General features: G+C 35.5%; 2 protein-coding genes across 5 annotated transcripts in view; one reads left to right on the top strand and one right to left on the bottom strand.

Annotated features, from left to right (window-relative positions):
- The window catches only part of Hemk2 (HemK methyltransferase 2, ETF1 glutamine and histone H4 lysine), a 49,827-nt gene extending 45,394 nt beyond the window's left edge, over positions 1 to 4,433 (top strand). Inside the window, exon 7 of the transcript XR_015452105.1 lies at positions 4,078 to 4,433. The gene's annotated coding sequence lies outside the window, so the exon portion shown is untranslated. The remainder of the gene's footprint in view (positions 1 to 4,077) is intronic.
- Positions 1 to 16,873, bottom strand: part of Ltn1 (listerin E3 ubiquitin protein ligase 1) — a 48,206-nt gene that overhangs the window by 13,738 nt on the left and 17,595 nt on the right. For all 4 annotated transcript variants that reach the window (XR_015452104.1, XM_087213393.1, XM_004842245.3 and 1 more), the window contains 12 exons: positions 16,293 to 16,428; positions 14,889 to 15,698; positions 14,560 to 14,601; positions 11,300 to 11,489; positions 10,397 to 10,636; positions 8,881 to 9,034; positions 7,565 to 7,709; positions 6,995 to 7,181; positions 5,204 to 5,363; positions 4,477 to 4,581; positions 1,462 to 1,604; positions 136 to 271 (listed from right to left, as the gene is read on the bottom strand). Coding sequence is in view for 3 of the 4 variants with exons in the window: in XM_087213393.1 (XP_087069519.1) it covers positions 136 to 271; positions 1,462 to 1,604; positions 4,477 to 4,581; positions 5,204 to 5,363; positions 6,995 to 7,181; positions 7,565 to 7,709; positions 8,881 to 9,034; positions 10,397 to 10,636; positions 11,300 to 11,489; positions 14,560 to 14,601; positions 14,889 to 15,698; positions 16,293 to 16,428 (2,448 nt within the window). In the remaining variant the exon portion in view is untranslated. The remainder of the gene's footprint in view (positions 1 to 135; positions 272 to 1,461; positions 1,605 to 4,476; positions 4,582 to 5,203; positions 5,364 to 6,994; positions 7,182 to 7,564; positions 7,710 to 8,880; positions 9,035 to 10,396; positions 10,637 to 11,299; positions 11,490 to 14,559; positions 14,602 to 14,888; positions 15,699 to 16,292; positions 16,429 to 16,873) is intronic.

The following is a 16,873-nucleotide window of genomic DNA, read 5'->3' as shown; positions in this document are numbered from 1 at the left end:
CTTAGAAAATATTCCATTTTAAGTCACATAAATGACTAACTTAAATATCTACCATCCTACAAAATTTTGACTATAACATACATAATATGGGTCCACATTAGATACAGGGAGGAACACAGAAAAAGTATCACCTACCAACTGAAAAGAAAAATATCTTCATGTTCTTTTTTCCAGGATATTATAATTTTTAATATACCATGTAGTAGTTCTCCATCATCAATACTTCTGGTTTGCAGGCAAGAATTAAAAATGGCAAGATGCCCAAAACCTCCTAAAGTAAAATTCAAAATGAAAATTTAAAAAAACTTTTTAAAATTTTTACAAATTATATTGTTATTATAAATTTTAATAACTCCACAGAAGAGAGACCCTTCCTCCATACCCAGCACTTTAGTACAAAACAGGAAATTAGTGGGAAGTGGGACCAGACTAAATGATGTGCTGTTTTATATACAGTACATATTTGTACTCAACTCTCTAAGAACAGTAGAAAAGCACGACTATAGAGTACAAAGCTAAATAAGGATGGAAAATAGAACATATTATTCTATAATTCATGTACTCTCAAAAAACATCTATCCGGGGCCAGGGATTTAGCTTAGTGGTGCCACTGCCTGCCTCGCAAGTACAAGGTCCTGAGTTCAATCCCAGGTACCAAAAAACCCCAAAAAAACAAAAAGCAAAAAAACAAAGAAAAATCTATCTGGCAAGCCCTTAAGAGTGCACACCCTTTACAATCGCACCATTTCTCAACATCTGTCTTCTAGTGCATCTCCCACCCTCTGTCTCTAATGCCAGCCAAAAGGAACTACCTGCACGCTTGTATGAGTTTGTGTCCTCGGAATGCTTTCTCCCTGCTATGTCTGCATGTAAAGCTATCCTTCCACACCTAGCTGAACTATTTCTCTTTGTGAAACTGCCCGACACCCTCAAAGCAGAGGAAGCTCCTTCCTTTCTGCTATGTCCATCATAGCACACTGTTTTGCTACATCAGTTATGAAATGAGGTAACTTTATGTCTGTCTTCTCTACAACAGAAACTGCCATTTCCAAGTATTGTTTGTATTAAATTAATAAATACATAAACAGGGTACGGAATTCAAAAAAGTTCCATACACTGCAAACACTCTCCTATCCCTTCTACTTGTACACATTCAATCACTGGTCAACTAGGGAAAATGAGGCACAGCTTTAAAAAGTTATAGGAAGAAAAGAAATAAGCAAAGGGTATTTATAGGTAAAAATCTTCACTTGAAGCATTTGTGTACTACAAAATAATAGCCACATCTTCAGGTACACTCACCCTAACAATTGTCAACTTATTTAACAAAAGTATAAATAGGAACAAGTAAGTTATAACTCCATTTATCTCTGCTACCACCGGTTTTACATATTAGGAAACACTTCTTTCACCTCAAGGCAACAACTGAATTAGTGAAATACTTATTATCAGGCAACTAACCATTAGTACTGCAAAGGTCTTCCTTAGTCCAGCCCAAAAGAGCAGGTATACATTGAGAACTGAATTCTTTCTTTTCTTCTTTTGATAAAAATGGACAGAGACTTTGAATGGTATGTAAATTACCTTCTGTTAGTGGAAAGAAACTGTTTAAAGGAAAAATATGAATATTTATATCTGCAGTTAGTTATGCATACAATTCTCTTTATTCTGACTATTCAAAAGGACTAATAAATCCACTCTATAAACCACTTGTATAGAAAAAATAAGATATTCTAACAAAATGTACAACTACACATTTTTGATAAAATTTTAGTTTTTCTTTTTCCTCTTTTGTACATTTTTCTAATTTTTGAAATGACAATATATAACTTTTCCCATATAATTTTTAAAAACTGTAACAGCAGGCTAAATGTATGGGTCAGTGGCACAGCGCTTGCCTAGCTTGCATGAGGTCCTCGGTTCAATCCACAGCACTAAAAACATGTGTGCATGCACACGTGCGCACACACACTAGCAATATGTAATTATGCTGTTTAAGTTAGTTGATTCAGCCAGGTTAGTGGTGCACACCTGTAATCTCAGTACTCTGGGAGGCCGAGACAGAAGGATCACAAGATCAAGCCCAACCTGGGCAACTTTGTGACTCAGCAAGACCTTGTCTCAAAATAAAAAATACAAAAGGCCTGAGGATATAGCTCAGTGGGAAGGCCCTAGGTTCAATTCCCAGTATGTCAAAAGAAGAAAAAAGGGCCGGGGATTTAGCCCAGTGGTTCTGGCACCTGCCTCACAAACGCAAGGTCCCAAGTTCAATCCCTGGTACAAAAAAAAAAAGCAGTTCACTTAATTTAAACAGCACCAATTATATGTCATTGAATTGATATTCATATATGTATATGTATATATATGAGTCATGTATATGTATATATATATTTGGGTTTTATTGACAGAAACAGTATCGCACTAAATATAATCTATTATTTGTCACATACTTTGCAGATCTACATCCGAACATATCAAATATATTCTATTTAAAGCTAAATAATGATCTGAATATATATTTTAATAATTTAAAATTGCCTTCTGAAAAAGCATAACAAATTTATACCTTCACCAAAAATGGACAAGTGACTAATAAATTTTTAAAACTTAAAAATACGGTAGATACAATGTGCTGCTTTTAACTGTGCTTCTGCCATTATTAGGAAGGTCATTACTCCACATTTCATAAATGAATTATCTTTGACCATTCCATCTCTAAATTATCTATTCATGTCTTTGTCATGCTTTTCAATTTAAATGGTTTTACTGATTTGTAGGTGCTATTTACACATTACAGATAAAAATTCCTTATTAATTTACAAATGTGTCCTCCCATTTTGTCATCTGTCCTTATCATTGTTTGTTAAGTGCACAGATTTCAACAAGGGTAAATATATTCACCTCATATAACTAATCTCCAGAACTCTCTGGAGTTCATAAAACTGAAGCTCTACTCATTAAACAAAAGTTTCCCATTAGCCAGGTGTGGTGGCACACACCTGTAATCCCAACACTCAGGAGGCTGAAGCACGAAGATCTCCAAGAGTTCAAGGCCAGCCTGGGCTACATAGTGAGACCCTGTCTCAAAAAAAAAAAAGTTCACTGGTCAACTAGGGAAAATCCCTAAATCCCTGGGCCAGGGATTTAGCTCAGTGGTTCCACCGTCTGCCTCGTAAGTGCAAGGACCCGAGTTCCATCCCCAGTACCAAAAAAAAGACTGCACATAGATTAACACAACTATCTTTATAATTTACTTTCATCTTCCTTTGTGATCTTTAAGTATAACTGTAATTTTGATAAAATGTACAGTTTTGTTTTCATCGTGAATAGACTCTCTATTCCTGCACCATATTTGAATTCATAAATAGAAACTTACTGATTTTTGCATGCCAAATATATATCTGTCTCATTAATAATTAGTTCTAATGGTCTTAATTCTATAATGCTTTTATAATCAGAAAAAATCATGCTAACAATAAAAAAGCCAATATCATATTGTATGATTCCATTTATGTAACATTTGTAAATGACCAAACTATAGAAAGAGAACTGATTAATGGTTACCCAGGATGGGGAGAAAGGGGGGTGGCTGAGGCTATGAACAGGGACCCTCATGGTGAGACTGTCATGCTCACTGACTGTGCTGTCATTGAACACATAGGTGTCCATGTAACCCTGTCAAATGGACTGTATCGGTCCATCTTCTTGGTTATGCCATTGTACTAGTTTTGCAAAATAGTACCACTGGGGAAAACTGGATGAAGAGTATACATATTATCTCTTATTCTTTGCACTGTTTTTATTCTCTGTATTATTTCTTATCATTGTAAGTGAATCTAGTTACTTCAAGTAAAATGATATTGAAATTTATGGGAAGGTTTAAAAAATCAAAATTAAAGTTAGAATTCTACTGTGCCAGAACATATATACATCTTTTCAGAATTCTTGGTGAATCAGTAAATTCAAAATACTTGTTGGTAAATCTCAGCTAAGTATTAATTTGAATGCTGGGATTCTTTAGCTTATCCAACCCTACATTCTACTGCTTTGTCTTAACATATTTAATGTACTTCCAAGATGTATTTCAACATGATGATCCTCATTTAAAAGAAGCAATTCACCTACCACCTCTATACAGCAAATGAAGTAACAGAAGAACTGTGCTGGGATGAGAGAAAAAAAAAGATTTCTACCAGAAAGACTTCTGGGGGAAACAGAACGGGTTTATAAAATGCTACTTGTTGCAAAAAAAATTCCACAACAAAACATTATAAAGTTAAATATGCTTCATTTTTAAAAAAAAGCTGTTTCTCTAACCTAAAAAAATTTGTTTTTGTCTTTATTTCTCATTTCCTTTAATTTTCTCACTTCCCAAACCTGTCTTCTTGATTCATTAGAAATTGTTCATTAATTGGGTATTATCAAGGGGAGCAATTGCAATAAATTATAAATGAAAAGCACTTTAAATAAGAATACCTTTCTTTTCTTTTATAATGTGGTTTTACTTCCTCAGATGAAACGCTTCGGGAAAGGATCAACTTAGCAATAATAAGGGACCAAAGTGCACCATTTTCCCTAGATCTAAATAAGGAAAAAAATTATATTGCATTATCAAAACATTCTTAGTTAAGTGTTTAGTACATGTGCTGCCGAAGTGAACACATCTTAATAAGTTTTTAAACGCCATCTGTGTTCCTTTTCCAGAATTAAATCATTTTATGAAGGCATCAATTCACCCAAAATTTTGCACCCAAGCAACTGCCACTCACTGCCCCAAAGATTAGTTTAGACTTTCAATACTTCTTCACAACTGGAACAGAGTTCTCTCTCCAAGGTAATCCCAAAGTCCTTCAAATCCCAACACACTTATATACCTATAACAATAGCTAAAGTAAAGGCTGACTTTGAAAGCAGTGAGAAGATGGGTAACAGACAACAAATTAAAGCAACTTCTAAAGACTTCTACTTCATCTGTACCCTAACTGTACTCATCGATTTACTAGTTCAGGAAAGGTCCAAATAGAAGGTCCCTAGAAGATAAAATCAAATATTTAATATCCACAAAGTATTTATAATAAGAGGGATTATTCAGATTGACATCTCACTGAAGCACTGGCGTGAAATAGGCTTATATCTTACAGAAGGCAAACCCATGAACAAGTAAAATAACTATTTAAGAAAACAAATTAAAATAGATTCTTACCTGTTAAATAGCAGCTGCAAAACACCAGAAGTAATACGAAGTACACATAAATTATCACATGTAATATTCATTTTTTGAAGCATTTCACAAAATCCAGTTACAAAACTTGGTGGATTATCTAGCTCTTCACACCACTGTAGCGAATAGAGTAGTTCTGCAGCTAAGAGAACGGACAGCGTCAAATCAGCAACTGCATGTGTGAGAAATCCTTCTACATTTTCATTTCTCTGCCCCATTTTCTAACACCGCTGTGATCACTCATCTCAAAACATCTAGCAACTGAATGTCAAATCTGCTTTGAAATGTCCAAGGACGTGAAAACTGGGAACAGCTTTCTAATATGAAATATCACCCTGCTAGACACAATAGGCTATGCCTGTAGTTCCAGCCATTCGGGAGGCTGAAGCAGGAGGAGTGTTTGAGACCAGACTGGATACCCCACCTCAAAAAACAAAACAAATTTAAAAAAATAGCACCCCTCTTCCAAAGGAGACCCCTCTTGATCTTTTTCATGATTACTTAGGAATTGAAAGATGCTAGATATCATTACAGCAATTCTAGCCATTGCAAGAAGTTGCACAGGTATTATAATTAAGGGAGCCAAGAGCTGAAAACATCAAGCCAATCTGGATTAAAAAAAAAAAAAAAGGGAAAAAATATGAAATGGTTAAAATAAAAGGCACAGGTTTCAGTGACAGACTGGTCTGGATTCAAATCTGTCTTGAGCTACACATAAATAGTTAAGACACTACAATTTTACTTCAGAGGATTGTTGTGAGAATTAAATGACCAAGTGTCTATCACAAAACCTTGCAATAACAGGTGTCTAAAACATAAATACTCACAAATCCCTTTTATAGAACCACATATGGAGCGTGAAATCAGAAGCTTTAAGACCTGATCTGAAAGCTAAGCCTAAATCCTAGTCAAATCAGGACAACAGTAACAACAGTATTTGACAGAAACAGCTGATAAAAGACTAATGACACCGCTAGTTTGTAATACTATAGTAACACAATGAACAAAAATAAATCATTTCTCTAATTTCCAGTTTTGATTTTGAACAGATTCGCTCTGAACAATGTAACCTGGCTACTTCTTTGCCCTTAAGTAAATGTGGAGCTGGCTGACCAAAAGAGGTGTCTCAGCTTTCTTCACAGACAATATATTCTCCCTACTACATAGTAACTGTGCTACTGCTGAAGGCTTGTAATGACACTGACACAGGATGTGTGTAAATCATCTTGTATAAGTCACACCATTTGCTACAGTTCTTAGCCGTGTACTAGACTGGGGACCTGCAGAGGTCCTAAGTTCTCTTGAGACTCATTTTGTAAGGAAAATAATGAGCAGCTGATGAATTCTAAAGTACAGAGGCTCAAAAACCAAAAGATAGGGCCGGAGATTTAGCTCAGTGGTTCTGTCGCTTGCCTTGCAAGTGCAAGGTCCCGAGTTCAATCCCCGGTACCAAAAAAACATACCACAGGATAATTCAGAAGCCTTGATAAAACACCGCCACCTCACAGCCACCTCCTTGGGGTATGTGCCATGACATCTGCTTGAGTACCTGCTCTTATACCAAATTACCAGGTCCAGCTCAGAGGATTACAGCAAGATTTCAGTGTTCAGAATTCAACACTTATCACTTAAGTAACCTAGTGTCCTATCACCAAAATAGTCAATAAAAAACTATAAATATTGAATTATAATTATCTAAATTGAAGCTAAATTGAAATTACTTTAAAACTATATGCATTTGTGCATTTTATCTGAATCTTCAGGTATACTTACTTATTTCTTCAAGGACATTATTTTCTAGAACTATTTTCTTCTTCAGTGCAACTAAGGTCATTTTGCTCAACAGTGCTGAAGTACACAAATGGCTGGGGAGTATCTTTGTATCTTGTTCTTTCAAATCTGTTTTGAAACATTCACAATTTAAACTCAATCTTCCCTCTAAAAGAGGTCTGTGTAACCACTGAAAAAGGAAAACATTAAATTATATCCAAAATAATCAGGTATTACTATCTATGCATTTCAGACAGGAGACAAAATGAGTTATTGGAACAGTTTACTAGTTAAAAGCTTCAGAAACATAAAAGTTTGGTTTTTATACAGAAAATTATCAATACATATATTTAAGACTCCTAAAGGGAAGAACCAAGTCTTAATCGCCTTTGTACCTGGTTATTGCCAAGATCAAATGATGTCCTGCAAACATCAAATGTTCAATATGAATATTCAGAAACATAAAGGCAAAACAAGATATGCATATTTCCTCAGAATAAAATAAAATGAATTCAAGCCTGCATGAAATCCAAACTTCACAATGACACACGCACTCTCCGATCTCAAACACACCTGAATAGGAAGAGACTGTCTCATATTTTCCCACTCAGTGTTGTTCGGCATTACACTTCCAATATAAACTCCCAGAAGAGAAGCATCTTCACTCTCTACAAGTGTATTTAGCAAATCGTCAACAGCAGACAAGAGGACCTGTAGGCTGAAAAAAATGCAAAGAATTTAGTTGTAGTCATGCTACGAGGAGCTTGAACACTTTAGTACACAGTAAGTATCCTATGACAGATAATAGTGTACCTGAATAAAAAGGGTAAAAATAGCCAGGCGTGGTGGTGCATGCTGAGGCAAGAGGACTGTCATGAGTTTGAGGCCAGCCTGGGGTACACAGTGAGTTCAAGTCCAGCCTGAACTACACAGCAAGACTCTATCTCAAAACAAACTAAAATGGAGGTGCCAGGCATGTTGGCATACACCTGTAATCCCAGCATCTGGGAGCCTGAAACAGGAGGAATGCAATGAGTTTGAGGCCAGCCTGTATTACATAGTGAGTTCAAGGCCAGCCTGAACTACATAGTGAGACCCTGTCTCCAAAAAAAAGAGGTAAGGGATTCTCAGTGTTGGCGAACCTATAGCATGCATGCAACAGCGGTAGGCTGTGTCACTGAAACCTCTAAAAGGTTCACCATCACTGCTCTAGACATATTACAGAGACAAACTGGGAATCTAATTCAGTATTTACAATTTGAAATATAGTGCTGTTTCTATACCAGAATGTAAACTGGACTAATTTCAGATGAAATACTTCTGAATTAGTTACTTTATTCCATGTAAACAGCACGAAGCTTTTATTTTATTTATTTATTTATTTTTGGTACTGGGGATCAAACTCGGGTCCTTGTGCCTGCACAGCAGGCATGGAAACCACTGAGCTAAATCCCCCGCCAGCACAAAGCTTTTAGATACATTGTTTTCACTCTCACTATATGCTTTTAGGTATGGTAACTGAAATATATTTGCAATCCAATACCTTAAAGCAGTGGCTACCTGTCCCAAAATAACACCCCATATAACCAGTATGTGTGGTACCACGAGAGGCACGAATAAAAATGCACACCAACCTTTGAGAAGGACACAGCCCCCATCACATCATTTACTACAAATTGGTGGGCCAGCAGATTAAACAAATCATTCAATTAATTTACAGTTTAAGTGGATGATCACTGAAACACGTTTTTGGAAAAATTTGTTTCGATTTTCTCTTCTGAGTCCCGTAGATTTCTTACATAACAAATCATTTCCCATAGGTACTCACACTACGGTGGAATTAAGCATAGAAGACACACTGTGCACCTAAGTGAGCACAAGGAAGTTACCTTGTATTATCCAAAGGTGAAGCCTGAACTTGCTCCTTCAGCCACAGAGCAGACAAATCCAGGAAGGTGCTCTGTCCGTGTGAACCACCGGTTTTATGGATCAGTAAGTTTACACCAGAAAGCCAAGTATTTTTCAGTTTACATGTTAGAAAATCTAAAATCAAGATATCAACAGGAATGTGTAATCTCACTGACTTAATTTTACACTTGATCTTAGCCAAAAGGCCGAGAAGCAATTCACTGACTTAATTTTAATCAGTATACAGTGTCTGAAAACACTCACTACAGATCTGAGATTTTTAAGATAGCATTTTATTGTTTTTTTGTTTTGGTACTGGGGATCAAACTCGGGTCCTTGCGCTTGCACAGCAGGCAGCAAAACCACTGAGCTAAATCTCTGGCCCAAGATAGCATTTTAAAAAGAAAACACAAAAGCAAAATTAAATTGCCAAAATGAATTACCTGCAATAATACAAATTAGCCCGTGCCTATAAGTTTAAAATGCTAAGAAGTTGTCTTTTTCGATATGTAATTTTTAGAAATTACCTTTAAAGCAAAGATGTGGGAGAGGGGCTTTCCGTCAATAGTGTTTTTTGGTTTTGTTTTGGGTTTTTTTGGCAGCAGGCAAATATTTTATTGGTACATTTTAGGTATACAATATGATAACATTCATCATTGGGTGCTTGTACCTTTACATGATGTATCTTGGTTCTTATTTGTCCCCGTTCCCCTGCTCTCCCTTCAACCCCTCCATTCCTCCCTATTTACAAAGACTTTGTTTCAATTTTTTCCTATTCTCAAATTAATTCCATTCTCTTCTCTTTCCCCTACCCCTACCACTTCCCCCTCCCCTTTGCCCCTTTTCTCCCTATTTCACATTATCTGTTATACATTTTTATCCTTATTTACACTTTTAGTTTCTCACACCAGAGAAACTTCGGTATTTACACGTGTGTCCTATTTATTTCGCTTAGAGTATGGCCTCAGTGTGATTCCATTTAGCTATAAATCTCTAGTTTCTCATTCTTTATGGCTGAGTAGTATTCCATTTTGTTTTTTAAAAACCCCACATCTTCTTTATCCAGTCTCCAGCTGTTTATATTCCTTTCATAAATAACCCTGAATTAAATATAGGCTAAAAATATAGTTCTTATAATCTCAATTTCATTTTCATATACATCAAGACTATTTTTAATAATGAGCTATTATCCTTTTATGAATGTGATATCAAGAAATCAACTTGAGTTACTGAATGGAGGGGCTAAAATTGTCAATCATCTATTAACAGCCCTTATCAAAACTGTTTCCGTAACATTAGGGAAGTACTTTAGACCGAACATTGACATACATCTTTAATTTGGTTTCTAAACTGAAAGTATCTTAAGTATCTATTAACTCAAAATGCTTTAAACTTCATACACATTATGATTCAATTAATAAAGCCTGGGCACTTACACTTACTATGAAGGTCAGAGCTGGAGATTCCCAACTAAACATTTGAGCTCTAGCCTATTACCTGGCAAATGTGTTTTTTCTTTGCTTTGAGCACATAACTGAAAGAGCGTTAATAATAAATCTTCAGATGATGGCATTAGCAGGCATCCCTTCGCTGAGCTAAAATAGTTATAGGCCACATTGCAGATAAATGACACTGGTGAGTCACTATTTTCAGCTTCTGACAAGTCCTTTGTTTTGGATAAAGTTTCATGAAGTTTAACAATAATTCTTTCAACATATACTTCTTCAATCAAGTAATCTAGAGAAAAAACGCCCAAAGAAAAACCAGAAAACATTAACAGTGCATTTTTAAACATTTTACGTTTGGTTAGTAACCATGTTGGTCTTTATTTTTTTGGTACCGGGGATCAAACTGAGGACCTTGTGCTCGCAAGGCAGGTGCGGGCTCCACTAAGCTAAATTCCCGGCCCCCATGTTGGTCTAAGTGGGCTTTTGTTAAGGTGTTCATGTATTAGAAAAACACAGTATGGGGCCGGGGATTTAGCTCAGTGGTTTCACCGCCTGCTGCCAAGTGCAAGGACCCGAGTTTGATCCCCGGTACCAAAAAAAAAAGAAAAAGGAAAAACATTGTATGAACAAATCAATCTGTCCTCAGATACATAAAAGCCCTCAGGTAAAAAGGCATTTTTAAATTAAGTGAAACACAGCAGTGGTCTACAAAAGCAAGAGTGAGCAGCTTTGTATACTCAAGGGCTTTGAATACAAAACTAAGAATATTAAATATCTTCCAAGTCATACTACAATTACTAACAAATATTTAGGGTGCTTATAAAATTAAGATATTTGAATGGATAAGTATTATTCTCAACCAATAATATGCAAACTGAGCAGCATGAATCTTTCCCAAAGGTGAAATGGATTATTATCCCCTGCTAGAAAACAAAAGCCATATTTTCCCTACCATTTTTAACATGTTGGGATAATACCAAGCTCAGAAGAGTCCATTGTTCTGAGAAGTAAGATTTTGAAGATACTGTGGATTCCAAGTCCTTTTTACAAAGACAATCTGCCAGGGCAACCAATTTCTCTCCCAGGGTACTGCCTTTTAACCAAGGAGCTACTAAAGCATGTTTATCTGAAGTAGAACATGCCTAAAACAATAAAATTAAAGAAAATATTAGAACCAAGGTAAAAAAGGTATATATGTCTAATTATTATACCATATTATCTCTCTTCATCTTATGCCTCAGCTCTGCTCCCACTCCTCCATAGGTTCTAGGAAGACTGAGATTTCCACTTTTCCCCCCTAAGGCTACCTTATGTTGAATTTCTATGCTCTGTTAAAGGATCCTCCCTCCAACAATAAATATTCTCCCTCTTACTTATCAAATTCCAACCATTCTTTGAAAGTCAATACAAATCCCACCTACTTTATGAAGCCTCCCCCACCATCCACTATAGTCCACAATGATTGATGTTCTCTGAATTTCTAAAGCACTTACTGGATTGTATTATTATTTAAATGTTTCATCTGTGTTTATCTTGTCTTTCCAAAGAGATTGTAAATTCCTTGAGAGCAGAGATTGTCTTAAATTTCTTTGATACCTAGTAACACTGTAGATATGTTCAATGAATAATGAATGAACTCTGTAGATCTATAAATGCTCTACAGATTTTTGTTCATTAATTTTGCTAAAATTAAAGAACAATTTATATATAATGGTAAATGACTTCAATATGAACAATAGGACTTCTTTCCCCAAGTTCTCTGAAACACAGTTACTGGGGCTAGGAATCTGACAGCAACTTATTTATTTTCATTAGAGGTGGGGAAATGAAAAAATTTTCAAATCCACCCCCAAAAGAATGTTGATCCTTGCCGGGGATTTAGCTCAGTGGTTTCGCCGCCTGCTGCACAAGCGCAAGGACCTGAGTTCGGTCCCGGTACCCAAAAAAAAAAGAATGTTGATCCATGTTCCCAGAGCTTCTTTTGCTCTGAGGGCTGAGAAGAAAGGAATTTGCAACTTGCTTCATCTCAAAGCAATCTGGAAAAAAAAATCCAAGTGCAGACTGAATAATGCCTCAAAAATTGCTTATTTAAAAATTTATAGGTAATCAAAGCTTATCTTTTAGTCCAAGCTTTACTATTAAACTGGCCTTACGACCTTGGACAAATCTCTTAGCCAACCTGGGCCTATCTCCTAATTTGAAAATGAAAAATTTTAACTTCCAGAAACTCTTAAGGTTCTTCTAGTTCCTAAATTCAGGTTAGTTTTCATTTGTCTTTAAATAAACTGACTTCAGGACTCTGCTCATAAAGATACATGATCAAAAAAATACTTTAGAAGGCTTTCCCTTATGTAGTTTACCAAACAAAACCAATCTGTAAAACCCTGGTAAAGAAAATAAATTCTGAATTAGTCTCCCAAGTTAGAAAGACAAATCCTTCAGTGCCTTAACATCTCTAATGAATGAATGAATCAATGTAGGTGAGAGGAAGGCTAGTGAGTCATAGAAAGCATGGCAGTGTTAGGAACTTCCAAACACTGCCCAGGAAGAAGATATTCTTCCAACTTGACAGGGATTTTATAAGGCTGAAATGGATACATCAGTTTACTGTTATCAATTTCAGATTTCTCTGCTCTGATTCTAGGCTTATTGGCTATCTAAACTTTTGGCTTTTCATGTAGCTGGCCTACAGGAGTGAAGGTACTGGATAAACTAGTGTAAATGATACACATTTCTCACTGAATAGTAAGAAATATTTCTCATTGAATAGTAAGAAGTTAGTAGTGTACTCTGTATTTATTTTGACAACTAGGAAAAATGGGAAGTTTCTGTTAAATGAACACAGAGCTTCCATTCTGCAAGGTGAAAGTTTTAGGGATTGCTTGCAAAACAATAAGAACATACTTATCACATTATTGAACTGTACATTTAGAAATAGTTGCACTCTGGGAGGCTGAGATAGGAGGATGGCAAGTTTGAGGCAAGCCAAGATCCTCTCTCAAAATAAAAAATAAAGGGCTGGACACGGAGCTCAATGCAAAGGCTCTGGGTTCAATCCTCTGTCACACTCACACACACTCACACACACACACACACACACAAACACACGGTTAGGATGAGACTAGGACAGTGATGGTGAACCTTTCAGTTTTCAAGGATGTAAACAGCCCACTGTGGCACACATGCCATAGATTCACCATCACTGGGCTAGAGTATGGCTCAGTGGTAGACATCCTGCCTAGCATATAAAAGGCCCTGGGTTCAATCTCCACCCAAAAAGAAAAAAGGAAAGAAATGATTAGCATGGTACATTTTTGTTGTGTTTTTTACTACAATTTTAAAATAGAAAAAAAAAATTCAAAAGTTATCATTATAAAATAAAAAAGCATCAAAAAATGCTTCAAGAGGAGAAAGAATGGTACATAAGTAGTCATGACAACATACGCATAGTTGGGAAAATGTTAGTTATATCATTTACTTCTTAATTAAAGAGCCATTTTTAAAAGTTCTAAGTTGTGTTCTTGGTGGTGGGGGTTGGTGGCACTGGGCACTGAACCAGAACCTTCTCACTAAGCTACATCCCCAAGCCCATTTTTCTTTATTTTAAAGACAAGAGCTCAGTGCAAAGGCTCTGGGTCTTGCCAAACCACTAAGTTGCCCAGACTGGGCTCAAATCTGTGAACCTCCCTTCTTAGCCTCTGAGTGCTAGGATTATCACCACACCCAGCTTCATTTTTTTTATTTGGTCAAATGGTAAATCACATGAACACTGGAATGTTTTAATCTGCCTGCCTAGTATTACAAAGTAGAGAAAACGTAATTTCCTCATGTGTTCTAGCCAAAGCTTGAACTTCTCAATTCACTTCTATAGAAGGAAATGTAACTAGGATAAGAGTAGAAACCTACAGCCTTAATTAAAAAATAATGTAACAGTTAATTCTCCTTCTATTAACTGGTAGGAAAGAAACCCGACATTTTCCAGAGCCAGTCTGTTTTTCTTTGCTTTTCATAACTCCTCCCCGCAAAAAACACTACAGTATATGAATGCAAAGATAAATGTCTTCTCAAATTAGAGGAAGGAAAGTTATAATTGTAAGGAAGTTCTCTAACACAGACACCTGCCTACCTGACTCTATTCAGTGTGTAAATACAATGATTTTAATTTTTCTATGCCTATGAATCCAAAATAAGAAAGAAAAAACCCTAAAATACCTTTTCAATAACCTGAAGAAGAGAATGCCACTCCAGGTCCTCCTGAAAGAAGAAAATTAAAAATGTATTAGAAACAACAGTAAAACTTTTAAAATGTAAACAAATACTCAACATAATACAAAACTTAAATAATTTAGCGATCCAACTCACCTTTTTATTAACAACCTTTTGCTGAACATCTACCCAGAACTTCCCAAGTCCCAATCAAGAGTACATTGCTTTCCTTTAAATTGCTATTTATAGTCAAAAAGTAACTCAAAACAATCCCCATACACTTATTCCCCTCAACAAGCATTAAAATAATTTTAAAAGACATCTAACAGTAATACCTTGGTTAGATCATCCAGGACATCTTTTCTCTCTGTGTCACCATCACAGCAACGGAGGGCACTATACAAAATGTCCACCAGGAAATCCGCATCCTTCCTCTGATCTTCATTTAGCCAACCTACCAGTTTGTGGTACAAAAACTGCACTGCAGGATTGTTTTGTATGAGTTTGGTTATTTCGAGAGGTTTGGCTTTGACAATACTTTCTTTTTCATCACCAAGGAGCATTTTAAATATTTGGCTTGAAGAGAAAGCATCAAGGAGAAGAGAAAGAAACCTTAGATGTTGCTCTGACTTTTGTTCATTGACATAATTAATACTCATCTCTGCGAGTTTACAGACTAAGTCTTCCAAAGGCTTTTTCCGTAGAGGTGAGACATGACTTGAAGAATTATGATTGAGAGAAGATTCAGTCATAGATTCAGAGCCTTCATTGTTTTCTCCTTCTGAAGATACACATTTTTCATTCTCTTTATTACTTTCAGGTGTCTCATCAGCAAACCTAACCTTATTAGTTTTTTTTTTATTTGATTTCAATGAGCTCTTTGGCTTCTGAAGTACCTGTAATAAATTGGACACACCCAAAACAGATTTATCATCAACTTCTTGTTCATTGATTTTCTTGACACAGATCTCTGACAATCTTTTCCAAAAATTTAGCAGTACATTCTCCAAGTTATGAGTAGTTTTGTCATCTTTTTCCACATCTGCTTTGTCTTCCCAGGAAATTAAAGTTTCCGCTAGATGGTTAAACAGTTGCCCATGTGGCAATCCTGCTTCTTTAAGAACTGTATCAATAAAAGGGATTAGCTGAAAGAAAAGGTAAAAAATATAAAAGTTGTTTTCAAGAGAAACAAATTTTAAACACAATTCAAAGATCATTTTTCAAAAAGCATATTGATTTTCTTAAAATACAAAGATAAGTTAATTATCTAACACATCAACTAAAATCTAAGCTTCTATAATCTTATTAACTTCCCACAATAAAGAACCATATTCCAGAACATGGTTTCATCATTTAATCTAAAACCCAAGCCCAACTATGCACAAAAAGATGAATAAATTCAAGTATTTATTAGTAACAAGATGATTACTGCATGATTTAAACTTAATACAAAAGGTCCCATATAGCATCCTACAAAATCTGTTTTGTGCTGCATCTCTCTAAAACAGTTTTTAAATCCAGATACTAGATATCTTTAATCAGCCTAATGCCTACCTCAGGCATTATGATAGTACACTAGCAACTGACAGTACAGAATTTTTACTTATTATTCAATTGGTTAAGTACAACAATGAAATCTTTACATGAAAGGTTAACTACTAAAATTGGCTGTAAGATACAATTAACTATTCTTGATAGTCAGTGGGCAAAGGCACTGCCGACTTTCATGGTATAAGTACCTGATCATTGACGAGCATCTGTTCAATCTCTTGTTCACCTAAGTTTTGCTGCATTATGAAACGTAAACATTCAAAAAAAGCAGATATTACTGCTGAGGACTCTGTAAAGCTGGTTTTGATCCTCTCTGTTGACAGCCTATGAAATAATAAATAATTATGGACTACTCTTTCAGAAAGAAATAACTTAAAATCATCAAAATGAAGACACTGAAAAGGCATCAAAAGAAGTTATCAAAAGAAATCAAAAGAAGATCTTTTAAAAATAAAACTCTAAAACTAAAAACTAAGACCAAATTATATGCAACCAATGAGAATATAAGCCTGAAAAATTATGAAAAGAACAAATTTCCAAAAACTGTATTCACAAAAAATATTTATTTTCTGCACACAAATCAATCCACCTACAAATTTGAAAAACAGGACTTAACTAAAGGAAAAACTGGTATGGTTTAAAAAAGCAATCATTAATAAAATTATAGTTGTATTAATTTCAACAAATACAGGGAAACAATTTTTAGCAAACTATGAAAAAAAAAATCTTGGGCCAGGGGTTTAGCTCAGTGGTTTCGCTGCCTGCTGTG

This window comes from Heterocephalus glaber, unplaced genomic scaffold (genome assembly GCF_053883595.1).
Source record: "Heterocephalus glaber isolate CG9 unplaced genomic scaffold, H.glaber_assembly_v1.0 deba00000122, whole genome shotgun sequence".
NCBI classification, from domain to species: Eukaryota; Metazoa; Chordata; class Mammalia; order Rodentia; family Bathyergidae; genus Heterocephalus; species Heterocephalus glaber.
Note: the sequence above shows the minus strand (reverse complement) of the source record. Positions and strands in the feature narration are given on the sequence as shown.